At 44.7% G+C, this 16781-nt stretch overlaps 2 protein-coding genes across 3 annotated transcripts in view; one reads left to right on the top strand and one right to left on the bottom strand.

Moving 5' to 3' along the window:
• Positions 1–16781, bottom strand: part of schip1 (schwannomin interacting protein 1) — a 221671-nt gene that overhangs the window by 182075 nt on the left and 22815 nt on the right. The gene's annotated exons all lie outside the window — the stretch shown is intronic.
• LOC130210462 (uncharacterized) lies at positions 5825–11839 on the top strand. The gene is made up of 2 exons (XM_056440793.1): positions 5825–6403; positions 7791–11839. The coding sequence occupies exon 2, from the start codon at positions 7817–7819 to the stop codon at positions 10208–10210; it is 2394 nt and encodes a 797-aa protein (XP_056296768.1). The 5' UTR covers positions 5825–6403; positions 7791–7816; the 3' UTR covers positions 10211–11839.

Raw genomic sequence — 16781 nt, 5'->3', positions numbered from 1 at the left:
GACCCTTGAAAGACTTTCGATTTTGAAAGCATTAAATGTAAGAATGTGGTAATCCAATGTTCCCAATGGATCTTTCCTACTGATACATTGTAGGAGCAGTTCAGTGTATAACGTCTTTCACCATTGGCGGACCAGGAGCAACACTTGTTCTATTCAACGCCAAAGGGCACATCCTCGTTCCCCGGTTCGTAAGCTTCCTCCATATCCGTGGAGATGAATGTCAGTCAGTGACCGTCTGTTCCACTGGACATGGACAGAAAGTTGTAGAATCAGAAAAGGAGCGAATGGATGTCTGATAGAGCACCAGAGAGTCTCACCCCTCTTTCTGACTTAGGATACAGCTGATACATTAATGAGATAGTCAACCCAACATTCCATTTGTCAACTAACACAGAGTGGAGCCACTTACTTAATCCGATTGGTATCTGTCAACTGATAAGGTTATCTAAGCACTCACTGTTTGTTATTGTATATAATAGTTGTGCGGGAAAGGAATACAACTGTCCGGAAGCAAACTATTTCTTTGATTGTGGAGTGGATACTAGATATTATGTAACTTTTGATTGATTTGGAATTAGAGTCACAAAAACGTCTCTGCACTACACACAGAATATAGTATTATCTTGTTCTGAAATAAACCAAATGTGGAGTACGATAAGAAATGTGCACAATGTCATCGATGATTATTTCGGACAGAAAGCAAACAATCTTTACCCACTTTCTTATCCCTGTTTTTGTTTATCTTTGGCTGACATCTTGTGATCTGTGGAGACCCTCAGCTATGGTGACACAGACCGAGACACGACGGTGGGTGAATAGTGGAAAATGATCATTGACATGGATATAAAGTCACACCTGGATTTCTCAAAGGACTTTTGAGGCCTGGATTTCGAATTCATCAGGGATTGATGGAACCATAGGTTGGTTGATGAGATATCAACGAGTACATACTCTCAGTCAAACATGTCTCTAAACATATGTTTTGTCTTTTGGGGTCAATGTCAGAGAGATCACAGGTGTTTCCCCTGTGGATTCTTTTGTAGGAGTTGTGTGAGAAGAAGGCGTGTGAGAGTGCACTTAGTGACGAGCTACAAGGCTTCAGACTAACCAGCGAAATAGCCTCAAACTTAGAGGGTGTTACTTCCATATCCACAGAGCAGCATGCATTAGAGATAAGAGCTGCTCACACCAAAGACCAGCAGAGAGCCTCCCTACAAGACACAACACTTGTGTGGAAACATGCAAAAACAGAAAATGTAATGTAATGTAAATAGCCACCATGCAACTACTCTCAGAGAGAGCGAGAGGGAGAGAGACACCCACTTCATTTAGAGAGCAAACAAGTTGTTTGCAGCTTCCTCATCTATAATGCAGTAGAGAAGGCCCCAGTGTGTCAGCAGCAGAATATACTGATGTCATCTCCACACATACCTCTGTCTAAGTGCGTAGCGGGCATGCATGTGCATGCATGTATTTTGCATGCAACATTCCTGCCGACGGCTATGAGGCTCTACAACAGATCACCTCTTGCCAGATCGTAATATTTACACTATGTTGATCTGCACTTCACACATTTCATTTATTTACACTACACACATACACACACTTTGCATTTTGCACACTGTCTATATTTAATATTTTTATATTTAATTTAATTTGTCATTAGTATTGTGTATTGTGTATGCATATATGTTGTATATATACATATATATTTTATTTTATATTTTACTTTGTATACTTGTATACATCTATATCTTTCACTTGTATACATCTATATCTTTCATCCCTGTTTTTTATATTTTGTTTTATATTTTATTTTTTATTCTTGTGTGTTTAGTTTATTGGTGCTGCTACTGTTACGACAAATTTCCCCTTGGGGATTAATAAAGTATATATCTATCTATCTATCTATTTTGTGCACAATCCTTTTGAGTGTATTACAAGCAAGACTTCTTGTGTGCTTTTCTTATATGTATACAGGATGCATGGGAAAAGCCTCAGCCCATCCTCCTCACACACAGATACACAATGACATCAGGGCATCGGAGAGAGGAGAGAGAATCTGATGTAATGCTTCTTCAAACACTCAGAGGGATCAGAAAGGAACATCACACACTGTCAAAAACACACACACACACACACACTCTCCCTTTCCGACTCATATTCTGCCAGAAGGATGACTGAAGGAAACATAGAAGGTAAACAGACAAAATACAGGTAAGAGTAAAGCTCACAGGAACTGAACTATCTGTATTTCTACAAGTGAGGGGAAATAAAACTGACAACCACTGCCAAAAAAAGACAATCATTTTACAATTATGGGCAAGAAATACAGAGCAATCTTTTTGTCAACAAAATATAATTATTGAGGATATAGTTTTGGCGGATCCAGAATGGCATTAGCTGTTCCCAGTTTCTATCGTTCTCCCCAGATTAGACTGCTGTGCCAGGCGACTGTGTGCGGAGAGCGCCGCCTGGGAGATAAGGAGCTAAATATAACCATTACAGAGCTTCTACACATGCTATACAGCCACCAGCCCCGTTGTCACTGACACAGCCAAGCTCCGTTCGACAGGTTGCCGAATTATCGTAATCTAGCCCAAGTGGTGCGTTTGACTCCAACATGACAGCGGTGCGTTTGGATGTTCTGAACGTCAATCATGCTGTAATTCGTCCGTTGGCGTAGATGGTGGCTACTTTCTTGGATGCCGTTCACTAGCTGTCTTCTTATCAAAGATAAGCTAAGTTAAAGCAAGGATGTTAAAGGGAATAGTTTGATATTTTGGGAAATAACCTTATTGGCTTTATTGTTGAGTTGGATGAGAAGTTTAATAACACTCATGTTTATACTGTAAATAGGATGCTCCCGCCAGCAGCCTTAGCTTAGCATGTATGAATACCAATGTGTAAAAAGATGACTTTGGTTTTTGTATGGATGAAACCTTCAGGGTGTTATGGTCTGATCTCAGGGTTCTGTGCTCTGATCTCAGGGTTCTATCCCCTGAAATCAGGGTTCTGCTCTGAGTTCAAGGTGTTATGCTCTGACCTAAGGATTCTATGCTCTGTTATCAGGATTCTATGCTCTGATATCAGGATTCTATGCTCTGAACTCAGGGTTCTCTGATCTCAGGGTTCTATGCTCTGACCTCATGTTATATGCTCTGACCTCAGGGTTTTCTGATCTCATGGTTATAGGCTCTGATCTCTGGGTTTTCTGATCTCAGGGTTCTATGCTCTGAACTCAGGGTTCTATGCTCTGATCTCAGGGTTTTCTGATCTCAGGGTTCTATGCTCTGACCTCAAGGTTCTCTGACCTCAGGGTTCTATGCTCTGACCTCATGGTTATATGCTCTGATCTCAGGGTTTTCTGATCTCAGGGTTCTATGCTCTGATCTCAGGGTTCTATGCTCTGATCTCAGGGTCCTATGCTCTGATTTCAAAGTCCATTTTCCTCTTTCCATCTGAAGTCTTACATCAGTCTCAATTTTGGAAGAGAGTCATTGTGAGGCCTCTGCTTTGGTATATGTGAAGTTGTGCTCTTTGTGTCAGAGACAAACTGGCAATGACGGAGGTGGTGAACATGACGTTGAACATTTAGACCACAGACACACCTTGTCATGTTGAGAAGTTAATTAGCACTTTTGTTGGTGCAAACGGAACTCGTGAACTCGTGAAATCACAGATCTGCCCCTTGTACTTCTGGAGCTCTAGCTGATGTATCGCTGTCTGTGTAACGGTGTGTGCTCCATATCCAAGTATTCTGACCCTGTCCAACAGTGCCACTGTGAAATGTGCACAAGGCATAAGAACTGCTTTAATAAGGTCTCTTACTTTGTTCAGAGTCTAGAGAGATGAAAAAAGGAAAGAATAAAGTAGCAAAAGTATGAAAATGGATGTCTACAAAGAATTCTCAAGCTAGCAAATCTCTAATAATTGTGTCAAGCCTGAAGAAGTTATGCTAATTTACAGAACTTTTTTTAATATATACTGTTGTAAAAGTCGAACAAGGAATCAGGAAAAGATAATAAGAGCGAGAAGAACATAGATATTTATATGCCTCATACACACACAATGACAAGTATTTTGGGATGACGAGCCAATTAAAAGTCAACACATAGTGTGTGATGGAGGACGAGATGTACAAATACACAGAGTTTGGAAGCTTATAGGTGGTAGAAAATGGAGCAAATAAGCCAGTACATTAATTATTCCTGTCAGTGTGATATTTTAAATGGTATTTCAAATTGTTCTTCCTGGAAGCTGCATATTACAGTCTCAAAGAAGCAAACCCCCTATTCTTCACCTAAGATTTTATCTCCTCATCCTCCTGCCAACTTCCATTAACGTCTCACTGAATACATAACATTTATGTAATGTGTTTGTTGTGCTTGAACAACAAAAGAAGTGGTAAGCCTGTGTTACACTCTGCATACATATGCCATACCCCTACTCATTTTATAATATCACTTTGCACAAGATCTCAAAATGTCAGAGCTTGAGAAAAGTGAGTAAGGAAGGTGTGAATGATGAGATGAGTTACAATGAGAGGGTTAAGGGAGCAGCCAAAACACAAGTAGTTTTGAATATATGTTTACTATGTATTCTGAAAAACAGCAAATCAATGAATCTGCTTTGATTGATTATGGTAATGTATCAGTTTATATGGCTAAATATTAGCTGGCTGGAGCTTTGCAAATGTGCCGATTTTCTTCTTTAAAAAAATAAAAATGTATTGGCAAAACAATCAATCAGGAGGCATCAGTCGGGTTGGGTGCATTTTACAATTTGACGAGCCCCGTGCGGAAGCGGGTAAGTGATCGGGGTGAGAAAGCAGAGGACTGAAAAGAGATGGTGAAGGAAAGAAGGGCTGAGGAAAGAGTCAATTTTATTCATCAACAAAGTCATCATTATTTACAGCCCAGTTGCTACTCACTTTATAAGATACTTATGTGCATGTGATTATAGAAGTTTTTTATTTAGACAGCTATAAATGTGCAAATGTACCTGCAATAAGGAAGGCAAACGTTGGATTAATGTACATTGAAAACCTCTGCAACTGCAAAGATCTTTGGCTCAAAAGTAATTTGAAACCATTATTTTTAAAGTAATATTAAGATATTACAGTTTTTAGAGTCTAGTGATCCATGTACAGTATCTGGCTTCTGATATAAATTAAGAGAAAGTCAAGCAAAGAGGAAAGGTAAGTATCCATCCAAAAATCTTTAATCCTCCAAAACTATGCCCCCACCCTTGTGGAGGCATATCGATGTCCAGTTAGTGAGAAGAGGAACATTCGGAGAAGGCAGACCAAAGAAATGGTCGCTGTATTTTGGCTTCCGTACGAATTCTGCCCTTCCATTCCCTGCTCACTCTGTGGCAGGAAACAGCATCTTCTCAAAGACTAAAGGACCAGGAACATGTTGATGCATGTCATCATTCTCTAAAGTAAATGTTTTACAGGAAACAGTATCGTAAACCTCACACACACACACACACACACACACACACACACACACACACACACACACACACACACACACACACACACACACACACACACACACACACACACACACACACACACACACACATTGTTGAATTAGATAATTTACTAAAGCAATATGTAAATTAGGATTTACTAATGTACCATAACTTCATACATGTTGTTATAGAATGTGTGTTATTGTTTAATAATTTACAATATTGCTTAGTGAGTGTCTGTGTATTATTGTTTAATGCATTGCTGTAACACACTGGTGAAGGTGAATCTCTTTGTGTTCCTAGAACACAGATCAGTGGCAGAAAGGAATCCCTCCCTCCCGGCATGGAAAGAGCCCCTGAAGGAAACCCCAGACCTGCAGTGGACCGCATGTCAGCAGGGCAAATGGTGGCCGGAGTGATGACGTCATGTGGATATGCAAATCTACCAACAGCCAGACGGCTCGGCCAATGAGCGAATTGGGGAAAGATGGTACCAAGACAATGTATCCAATGAGAAGTGGATATTTCCCCTGGGGCCGGGACGCCCGGGAAATATAAAATGAACTTTCGGAGGCTGCGAGACACTTCTTTTCGGTGAAGCAAGAGACAGTTAACTACAAATGGTTTAGCCAGGAGTGGTCTGTGGATTGTGAAGCCTTAGAAGTCCTCGGCCGAGAATTTATACTCTGTATCTGAACAGTTATTAGTTATTATCAACGATTGGTTATACTTTTTATTAAATACATTTTATTATAACTTTTCGACTCCGGACATTTTCTTCGGTTCAGCACCAGGGGATTTCTGAATACTTAACAGTTTGGTGACCCCGACGTGATTCCTTGGTGTTTTGGATCGAGGAGGAACCGAGTTGAACATCTGGAAGGATCACTCTCCCCCACTCACACGAGGCCTCACAACAAGGGTAAGCAGAACCCATTGTTTTAAACTGAATTCTGCATAGTTTATCATAGACAACATTAGGTGTGAGTGGAGAAGAGTGTAAAATTAACGCATAGATCTTGAAATAACTGTTGATGATCGGAGTATAAACTATTGTATGTTGCATGCTGTGAGTCCTTCTAAAGAGGATCATTTGGATACGATTCGGCAGGGCCAAAGAGCCCTGTGCCAAGGGTGGCGTCGTACACACTCGGATATGGTGTCCTTTTTGAAAAGGATAGAGTCGTCGAGCGTACTCATTTATTAAATAGGGACATTAAGCCCCTGGTTTTGCTGAGTAGGTGAAACATAAAGCTTGAGAAGTCTGTGCGGGGAAGAGTTACGTTTTTAAGGCGACGGTCTGACTTATAGTCTCCTTAGAATCTGCATGGGTGACGAACGAGATAAAAACCACAACCTGAAGGAGCTGAGCTAGCATTAGCTGGCAAGACGCTATTGAAGCAGAATAGATACCAGCGCTCTCGCTGAGGAAAGAACGTGTAGTAAAAAAAAAAAAAAAAAAGTCAGCTATGGCGAAAAACAGGAAGTAGGACCGAGCGGTCGAGAGAGTACAGCACCAATAGGAAATAGCGCCCCTGAGTGGTAGGGAGTACTTATTACAACTTACCCCCAGTGGGCTGAGAGAGTACTGCAGGGACTAACCCTCTAGCACCATCGACCCTCTATAGCACCATCGTGTGTCCACATTTTGAATTACAACAAGAGCGATAATTTGCACCACTGTGTCCAATTTAGGTATTACAACTTACCAGACTGTACTCGACTGTTTTTGCCATAGCTGACACACACACACTTTAGCAACTAAACTGATGCTTACATACACCATCACATAAGCAGAGCAAGTTTGTTTGCATAGGCACATTTTAAGGTGCTTCACATAAAACCATTGAAGGTAGCGGCTGAGAACATTCATTTAAATAGGATTGTAACTTAATAGTTTGAATCATTTTTATCTAGCTTGGTGAATGACTTTGATTTGATTTTGGATGAATGAATGCTGGGTTGACTGCTGCATTAGGTTTGATGAATGTTTTTGATTGAGATAAAGGTTAAAACATAACTTGATGCATTGATTTGATAATTGTTAATTGTTTGATTGAGAGATTGATGATCATTTTAACAACAATATAACTGAATTGCAGTGACTGTTGAATTGCACTGCACAACTTTTTCCCCCTTACCTAACCGTATTTCGTACAATCGCACCACATTTGCATTTTAGACACATAGTGTAAAGCTGTTTCAATTTAACATTTTTAATTTTTTGAAAATTTTTATTTTCAATTTTATTTTCAAATTTTTTAATTATTTTTTTAATTGTTAATACATTTACATCTCCTCATATTAAGCCCATCAGTACCTGATCTTCTCAACAATGCCGGAATCTGCTTCAACCGACACTCCAGGCACTTGGATCGAGAACGTCCTCCATGCTGCTATGTATACGGTACAGCAATCAGACAGACCGAGTGACTCCAAGACACTGAGGAAGCACGTTCAGCAATGGCATGCAGAGGGCTTACTCGACATAACAACCCAGGACGGCCCAACAGAAGACCAAAAGCTGATGTTTATGAAGGTGCTGAAGCTGCGACACAAAGCAGCGCAAGAACAGCAGAAGGAGAAAACTTGGTTCAAGTCCCGATCGACAGACGTCGCCAAGACTGGTGATGCTGTGATCCAGGCGAGACGCCTGCTACATGGCTTAACGGTGCAGGAAGACAGAAAAGCCAGGAAACAACAGGGCCTGCAGAATGGAACAGCAGCCCCGAACGCTCTCAAAGAAGAAGCTCCCCCGACTAAAACCCTGCATAAAGAAGATCCCCCGACTGAAAACCTGCATAAAGAGGCAGCCCCGGAACCAAGGCCATCAAGCCCAGCCCCCACCCCCTCCATCTACCCCAATTTAGATCAGTACCCTCCCCCATACGCCACACCTAGGAGTGAAGCCCCCCACCTTATGGCCCCAGTAGTTGAACTCAAAGGAGGCAGAGTTGAGTTTGAGTACAGCACAGACCTTACTGCAGACAGCAAAGATACTACAGACCTACTTAGCATGGTCACACAGCTGCAGAAGGATTTAGCTGAGTCCAGGACAAGGGAGCGACAGCGTGAGGAACAGATGGAAGAGGAGAGGAGAGAAGAGAAGAGAAGGGAAGCTAGGGAATTCCAGCAAAGAGAGGAGGAGAGATGGGAGTCTAGGCTTTTAGAGAGAAAGAGAGAAGAAAAAGGAGGCCCAGAAAGATCATCTTATTGTGCCCTCCCCGACCAAGATCGTCCCCATAGACAAAACTGGGAAAGTGAAACCAGACCCCTCCCCAACCCTTCAATGCCACTCACCCAAGAGCGCAAACGGAGGAATAGTGCCCCCTTTTCCCCACCTCCAGCAGAGACCCCCCTTCGCAAACACCCAGCCAACCTAGGCAACACAGCAAGTGGGGGAGCCAGATCATCGATCCAGGCCCCTGCATCACCCCCCCCTCCACCTGAAGAAGATCGCCACCTGCTTAACTTTACTGGCAAAATAGCCCTACCTGAATGCTGGAGCAGAGACAAAGGCCCTCAAGGAACACAAAGTAGGCTCCGGGGAAGATCCAACATCAAGTCCGGGACTACAAGTTCACATGCCCAAAAGTCAGGCGAGGAAAGCGAAGAAGAGGAAAGCGAAGAAGAGGAAAGCGAACAAGAGGAAAATAAGACCCAATTACAGGCCCCAATCCTGACTCTGGCAGATGGACGGAAGCAATACCATCCGTACACCCCAAAAGACATCCCCTTAGTGATGGAAAAACTGCCCCCGTTGATGTCAGGAGGAGCCCCTTGGATAAGAGCCCTCAATGCAGCCACCATGGGCACGTCACTGGCTATGGGTGACATGAGAGCCATCCTGGTTCAGTGTTCCAGCCTGTTAGAAATGCAGGATGTGCAGAGACAAGCTGGATGCGAGCGGCACCAAGACGGTGTGGAGATGGCAAATTTGGGACCAAACCTGTTTGACTCTATCAGAGCCAAATGGCCTTTTCATCCTGACCTCGCCAATTTAGACAGCATCAAACACATCCCAGGAGAAGAAGCTATGGTCTACATAAAGAGAGCAGCAAACGCATGGGAAGCAGGCACAGGATCCAGACATGACCTGAACCCCGCCACCATGGCTCTATGGAAGAATGCCGTGGTCCAGGGATTACCAACACCTGCGATGATCAAGATGAGAGAAACAGCTGGACTAAAGAACGCCACTATAGAAGTCTGGCAAGAGCACATCACCCTCCAATTACAGCTCCAGCAGGAAAAGTCTAAAGAGGATGAGGAAGGAAAATTAAAGATGGAGCTGAGACTGTTGAAGATGCAGTTGGCGGAAAAGGATGATGCTGCAGCAAAGAAAAACGTTAAGCCCCATAAACAAATGTCAGCCATTGAAGACATCACGCGAATTGAAGAAATAGTGGAAAGAGCTCTGGCAAAGAAAAACGATGCCAAGAAAGAAGACCAGCAACAAGAAGAACCTGTCCCTTGGACGCCAAGTGGACCACCCAGAAGAGGAGGCTTCCGAGGCCATGGAGATGAATACGACCAGACATGTTACAACTGTGGCAAAATGGGCCACTGGTCCACGAACTGTTACCAGCCACCTCGACGAGGAAGAAGGCGGGGAGGCCCCCCCAAAAGAGGAGGTGGAGGAGGACCCAGACAAAACATCCCTCACCACCTTCAACTGCCCACAAGGGCATATGATCAAGAGTGGGAAGAAGACCGAAGAGACTACTGACGAGGCCCAGAGGACCCCGGCCAGGTGATGATTGTTCCAATGGGAAAAGAACCTATTATTACCTGTGTCATAGACGGAGAGGAAAAAGATCTAATGGTGGACACCGGTGCCTCAGCATCATGCATTGCAAAATTACATCATGTGGAACCACCACTCTCCGCTCGAACATTATCAGTGGTAGGGTACTCGGGAAAGCCACAGAAACAACACTTCACGCAACCATTGAAAACACAAGTGGGCAAAGCAATCATTGACCATTCATACCTGCATGCTCCCACCTCACCCATTGACCTAGCCGGCAGAGATCTGCTAAGAAAGCTGGGCATCTCAATATTGTGTTCCCCAGATGGACTATATTTGACAGCTCCGGGAGGACTGATACTGGGACCCCAACAGGCCGGACATAGAATAATGTTCATGGCTCCAGACACCTCGCCAAGTGCAGCAAGCTCGACCAGAGTATACTGGACTAAATTACAGCCAGAGACCCCAGATGCTCCGGGCATCATCAAGGCCCTAATGGAATGGAAGCCATGGATCATGACGCAACACCCTTACGTCATGCCAGAAGATCCTTACCACTGCACCTATAATCACATCACTACCGATGATGATTCCTATCAACAGGCATGGGACGAAGAAAAGGAGGGTGAGACAGAAATCCTCAGAAGTGGAGCCATAATCATCGGTGAAGAAGGAGTGGCTGCAGAATGCCTTCTAACACCAGAACAACGCAGCTGGTATGAGTTGAGTCCAGATTCCGCCCCTCACATTACACTGATGATAGGAGTGGGACATGAAGCAAGGAATCTTGGCCCCATGATGAAGAAAGTCTCAAGAGAAAAGTGGATCCCCACCAACTCCCCATATCTGTTTCATACTCCAGATGGCGACTATTGGAAAATACTCCAACACTCAAACTCAATTGGCACACTGCAGCAATGTGACCTGGACAGAAATCATGGCAGAGAACATTCAAACCATCCCGCGGCAGAAAAAATGCTTGAAAACGTTCCTCCTCAAATATGGTCGACAGGCGACTATGACGTTGGACACACCACTCAACACAATGTGGTGGTGACTTTAAAACAAGGTCAGGAATCGATATGGCGTTATCAGTATCCCCTTAAATCTGAACAAAGAGATGGTATACGAGAAACAATCGGAGGACTCTACAAGGCAGGTGTACTGATTGATGCAGAGTCAAACTGGAACACCCCCATACTGCCAGTTCCCAAATCCAACAACAGGGGATGGAGAATGGTGCATGATCTCAGAGCTATCAATCATGCCACAGTCCCTCAAAACATCCAAGTGCCTGACCCATACACAGCATTGGCAAGCCTGTCACCAAGGCAACAGTACTTCACTGTCATCGATCTGGCTAATGCTTTCTTTTGCCTACCACTGGATAAAGCAAGTAGAGACATGTTTGCTTTTACATATGAAGGTCGTCAATACACTTACTCCAGAATGCCCCAAGGCTACAGAGATAGCCCAGGACTGTTCAATGCAGCACTGAAGCAAGACCTCAAAGACCTCTTCATGCCGCAAGACACAGTTCTCATTCAATATGTAGATGACCTACTGTTGGCTGCACCAACGGCTGAAACCTGCCTCAAAGTAACAAGAGACGGTGGTGCCATCCGGACCATGTGTGCGTGAAGGGCGCTTCTGTAGCCCGAACATTGAACTGTTGGCGTGGGGATGCGCCCGTACTATTTGCCGAGAGAGTTCACGTCCGCCATTTTGGTTGTCGTACGTGCCGCCATCAGCTGACGCTGAGGAAGCTGTGGACACCATCCACTCCACTGTGTCTGCTCTGCTGAATCATCAGCCTGGAGCATTCATGGCCATCACTGGTGACTTTAACCACACCACATTGGATAAAGCTCTGCCAACCTTCCATCAATACATTGACTGCCCAACTAGGAACAATAAAACTCTGGACTTGCTGTATGCTAATACTAAGGATGCATACAGCGCCACTGCCCTTCCCCCCCTCGGCAGGTCTGATCATGACCTGGTCCGGCTGACACCCAGGTATGTTCCTCTGGTGAAGAGGCTGCCGGTGACCACCAGGACTGTGAGGAGGTGGTCTATGGAGGCTAACGACGCTCTACAGGACTGCTTCGAGTCAACGGACTGGGATGTGCTGTGTGGACCGCACGGGGAGGACATCAACAGTATGACCGACTGCATCACGGAATACATCAAGTTCTGTGAACACACCACCATCCCATCACGGACTGTGCGCTGCTTCCCCAACAACAAGCCCTGGATCACCAGGGACCTGAAGGCGCTTCTTAACATGAAGAAAGCTGCTTTCAGGTCTGGAGACAGGGATGAGCTGAGGAAAGCCCAGCGCAACCTAAAGGTGAAGCTCAGGGAGGGCAAGGACTCCTACAGGAGGAAGCTGGAGGCCAAACTCCAGCTGAACAACACAAAGGAGGTGTGGACCGGCATGAAGCAGATAACTGGCTTCAAGGTGGGAGGGAGACAGCCAGGGGGCCTCCTGGAGAGGGCCAACGAGCTGAACTGTTTTTTCAATAGGTTCAGTTCACAGCCCTCCCCCCTCTCCTCCACACATCACACCTCCCCAACACCTCCTCCCCTCTGTCCCCTGCTGAGCTCCCCACCCACCGAGACCTCAATAACAATGGGCTTCTCCACCTCCCCTCTCTCTGTGACGACTGACCAGGTGAGAAGACAGCTGGAGAAACTACACCAGCGCAGAGCTGAAGGTCCTGATGGCATCAGCCCCAGGGTCCTAAAGACCTGCGCCACCCAGCTGTCTGGTGTCCTGCAGCGCCTCTTCAACCTCAGCCTGAGGCTGGGGAAGTCCCGTGCTGTGGAAGACGCCGTGCCTGGTCCCTGTCCCAAAGAAGTCAACACCATCTGGCCTCAACGACTACCGACCGTCGCCTCACCTCCCATGTGATGAAGGTGCTGGAGAGGCTGGTCTTGGCCCACCTCCGCCGCAGGTGAAATCGTCGTTGGACCCTCTGCAATTTGCTTACCAGCCTCATGTGGGAGTGGACGACGCCATCATCTACCTGCTGCAACGAGCTCAGTCGCACCTGGATGGAACCGTGTCTCTGTGAGAGTCACTTTCTTTGACTTCTCCAGTGCATTTAACACCATCCAGCCACTGCTGCTGAGTGAGAAGCTGCGGTGGCGTGTGGACGCGTCCACCATCTCCTGGATCACTGACTACCTCACAGGCAGACCACAGTTTGTCAGAATGGGCGTGTGCTGTCTGGAACGGTGGTCAGTGATGTTGAGCCCCACAGGAACTGTTCTGTCTCCTTCCTCTTCACCCTGTACACCAGTGACTTCCAGTACAACACGGAGTCATGCCATCTGCAGAAGTACTCTGATGATTCTGCAGTGGTCGGGTGTATTAGGGATGGACGGGAGGAGGAGTACAGGGCAGTGGTGAGTGACTTTGTAAAGTGGGCGGATGCGAACCACCTGCGGCTGAACGTGGCCAAGACCAGAGAGATGGTGGTGGACTTCAGGAGGAAGGCGACAGCTCCTACACCTCTGAGTGTCCTGGGAGTGGACGTGGACATGGTGGAGGAGTACAAGTACCTGGGCGTCTCCATCGACAGCCGACTGAACTGGAAGGCCAACATCAACGCTGTGTACAAGAAGGGATGAGTCGACTCTTTTCCTGAGAAAGCTTGATCCTTCAACGTGTGCAGCAAGATGCTGGAGTTATTCTACCAGTCGGTTGTCGCCAGTGTGCTGCACTTTGCCATTGTCTGCTGGGGAGCAGCATCGAGCCGTGACACCAGCCGTCTTAACAAACTGGTTAGGAAGGCTGGCTCCATCATCGGCTGCCAGCTGGAGCACCTGGAACAGGTGGTGGAGAGGAGGTCGTTGAAGAAACTGGTGTCCATATTGGACAACCCGGACCACCCTCTCCACCACCTCCTACAGGGACAGAGGAGTACTTTCTCCAGACGTCTCCTCACGCTCCGCTGCCACAAGGAGAGATACAGGAGAACATTCCTGCCGACGGCTATGAGGCTCTACAACAGTTCACCTCTTGCCAGATCACCCTAACCCTTCTTATATTTTGTGTTTTTATTTTATTTTTATTTTTATTTTTTATTCTTGTGTTGCTGCTACTGGCTCGACAAATTTCCCCTTGGGGATTAATAAAGTATATTTCTATTCTATTCTATTCTATTTCCGACTCATATTCTGCCAGAAGGATGACTGAAGGAAACATAGAAGGTAAACAGACAAAATACAGGTAAGAGTAAAGCTCACAGGAACTGAACTATCTGTATTTCTACAAGTGAGGGGAAATAAAACTGACAACCACTGCCGAAAGAAGACAATCATTTTACAATTATGGGCAAGAAATACAGAGCAATCTTTTTGTCAACAAAATATAATTATTGAGGATATAGTTTTGGCGGATCCAGAATGGCATTAGCTGTTCCCAGTTTCTATTGTTCTCCCCAGATGAGACTGCTGTGCCAGGCGACTGTGTGCGGAGAGCGCCGCCTGGGAGATAAGGAGCTAAATATAACCATTACAGAGCCTCTACACATGCTATACAGCCACCAGCCCCGCTGTCACTGACACAGCCAAGCTCCGTCCGACAGGTTGCCGAATTATCGTAATCTAGCCCAAGTGGTGCGTTTGACTCCAACATGACAGCGGTGCGTTTGGATGTTCTGAACGTCAATCATGCTGTAATTCGTCCGTTGGCGTAGATGGTGGCTTCTTTCTTGGATGCCGTTCACTAGCTGTCTTCTTATCAAAGATAAGCTAAGTTAAAGCAAGGATGTTAAAGGGAATAGTTTGATATTTTGGGAAATAACCTTATTGGCTTTATTGTTGAGTTGGATGAGAAGTTTGATAACACTCATGTTTATACTGTAAATAGGATGCTCCCGCCAGCAGCCTTAGCTTAGCATTTATGAATACCAATGTGTAAAAGATGACTTTGGTTTTTGTATGGATGAAACCTTCAAGGTGTTATGGTCTGATCTCAGGGTTCTGTGCTCTGATCTCAGGGTTCTATCCCAGAAATCAGTGTTCTGCTCTGAGCTCAAGGTGTTATGCTCTGACCTAAGGATTCTATGCTCTGTTATCAGGGTTCTATGCTCTGTTATCAGGATTCTATGCTCTGATATCAGGATTCTATGCTCTGTTATCAGGGTTCTATGCTCTGATATCAGGATTCTATGCTCTGTTATCAGGGTTCTATGCTCTCAACTCAAGGTTCTATGACCTCATGGTTCTATGCTCTGACCTCATGGTTATATGCTCTGACCTCAGGGTTTTCTGATCTCATGGTTATATGCTCTGATCTCAGGGTTTTCTGATCTCATGGTTATATGCTCTGATCTCTGGGTTCTATGCTCTGATCTCAGGGTCCTATGCTCTGATTTCAAAGTCCATTTTCCTCTTTCCATCTGAAGTCTTACATCAGTCTCAATTTTGGAAGAGAGTCATTGTGAGGCCTCTGCTTTGGTATATGTGAAGTTGTGCTCTTTGTGTCAGAGACAAACTGGCAATGACGGAGGTGGTGAACATGACGTTGAAAATTTAGACCACAGACACACCTTGTCATGTTGAGAAGTTAATTAGCACTTTTGTTGGTGCAAACGGAACTCGTGAAATCACAGATCTGCTCCTTGTACTTCTGGAGCTCTAGCTGATGTATCGCTGTCTGTGTAACGGTGTGTGCTCCATATCCAAGTATTCTGACCCTGTCCAACAGTGCCACTGTGAAATGTGCACAAGGCATAAGAACTGCTTTAATAAGGTCTCTTACTTTGTTCAGAGTCTAGAGAGATGAAAAAAGGAAAGAATAAAGTAGCAAAAGTATGAAAATGGATGTCTACAAAGAATTCTCAAGCTAGCAAATCTCTAATAATTGTGTCAAGCCTGAAGAAGTTATGCTAATTTACAGAACTTTTTTTAATATATACTGTTGTAAAAGTCGAACAAGGAATCAGGAAAAGATAATAAGACGAGAAGAACATAGATATTTATATGCCTCATACACACACAATGACAAGTATTTTGGGATGACGAGCCAATTAAAAGTCAACACATAGTGTGTGATGGAGGACGAGATGTACAAATACACAGAGTTTGGAAGCTTATAGGTGGTAGAAAATGGAGCAAATAAGCCAGTACATTAATTATTCCTGTCAGTGTGATATTTTAAATGGTATTTCAAATTGTTCTTCCTGGAAGCTGCATATTACAGTCTCAAAGAAGCAAACCCCCTATTCTTCACCTAAGATTTTTATCTCCTCATCCTCCTGCCAACTTCCGGCCAACGTCTCACTGAATACATAACATTTATGTAATGTGTTTGTTGTGCTTGAACAACAAAAGAAGTGGTAAGCCTGTGTTACACTCTGCATACATATGCCATACCCCTACTCATTTTATAATATCACTTTGCACAAGATCTCAAAATGTCAGAGCTTGAGAAAAGTGAGTAAGGAAGGTGTGAATGATGAGATGAGTTACAATGAGAGGGTTAAGGGAGCAGCCAAAACACAAGTAGTTTTGAATATGTTTACTATGTATT

This window comes from Pseudoliparis swirei, chromosome 20 (genome assembly GCF_029220125.1).
Source record: "Pseudoliparis swirei isolate HS2019 ecotype Mariana Trench chromosome 20, NWPU_hadal_v1, whole genome shotgun sequence".
NCBI lineage: Eukaryota > Metazoa > Chordata > Actinopteri > Perciformes > Liparidae > Pseudoliparis > Pseudoliparis swirei.
This window is presented reverse-complemented; position numbering and strand designations above follow the sequence as displayed.

Bases quoted from the DNA above. Each gene is read 5' to 3' on its own strand.
- LOC130210462 (XM_056440793.1), top strand. From the start codon at position 7,817: ATGCCGGAATCTGCTTCAACCGACACTCCAGGCACTTGGATCGAGAAC.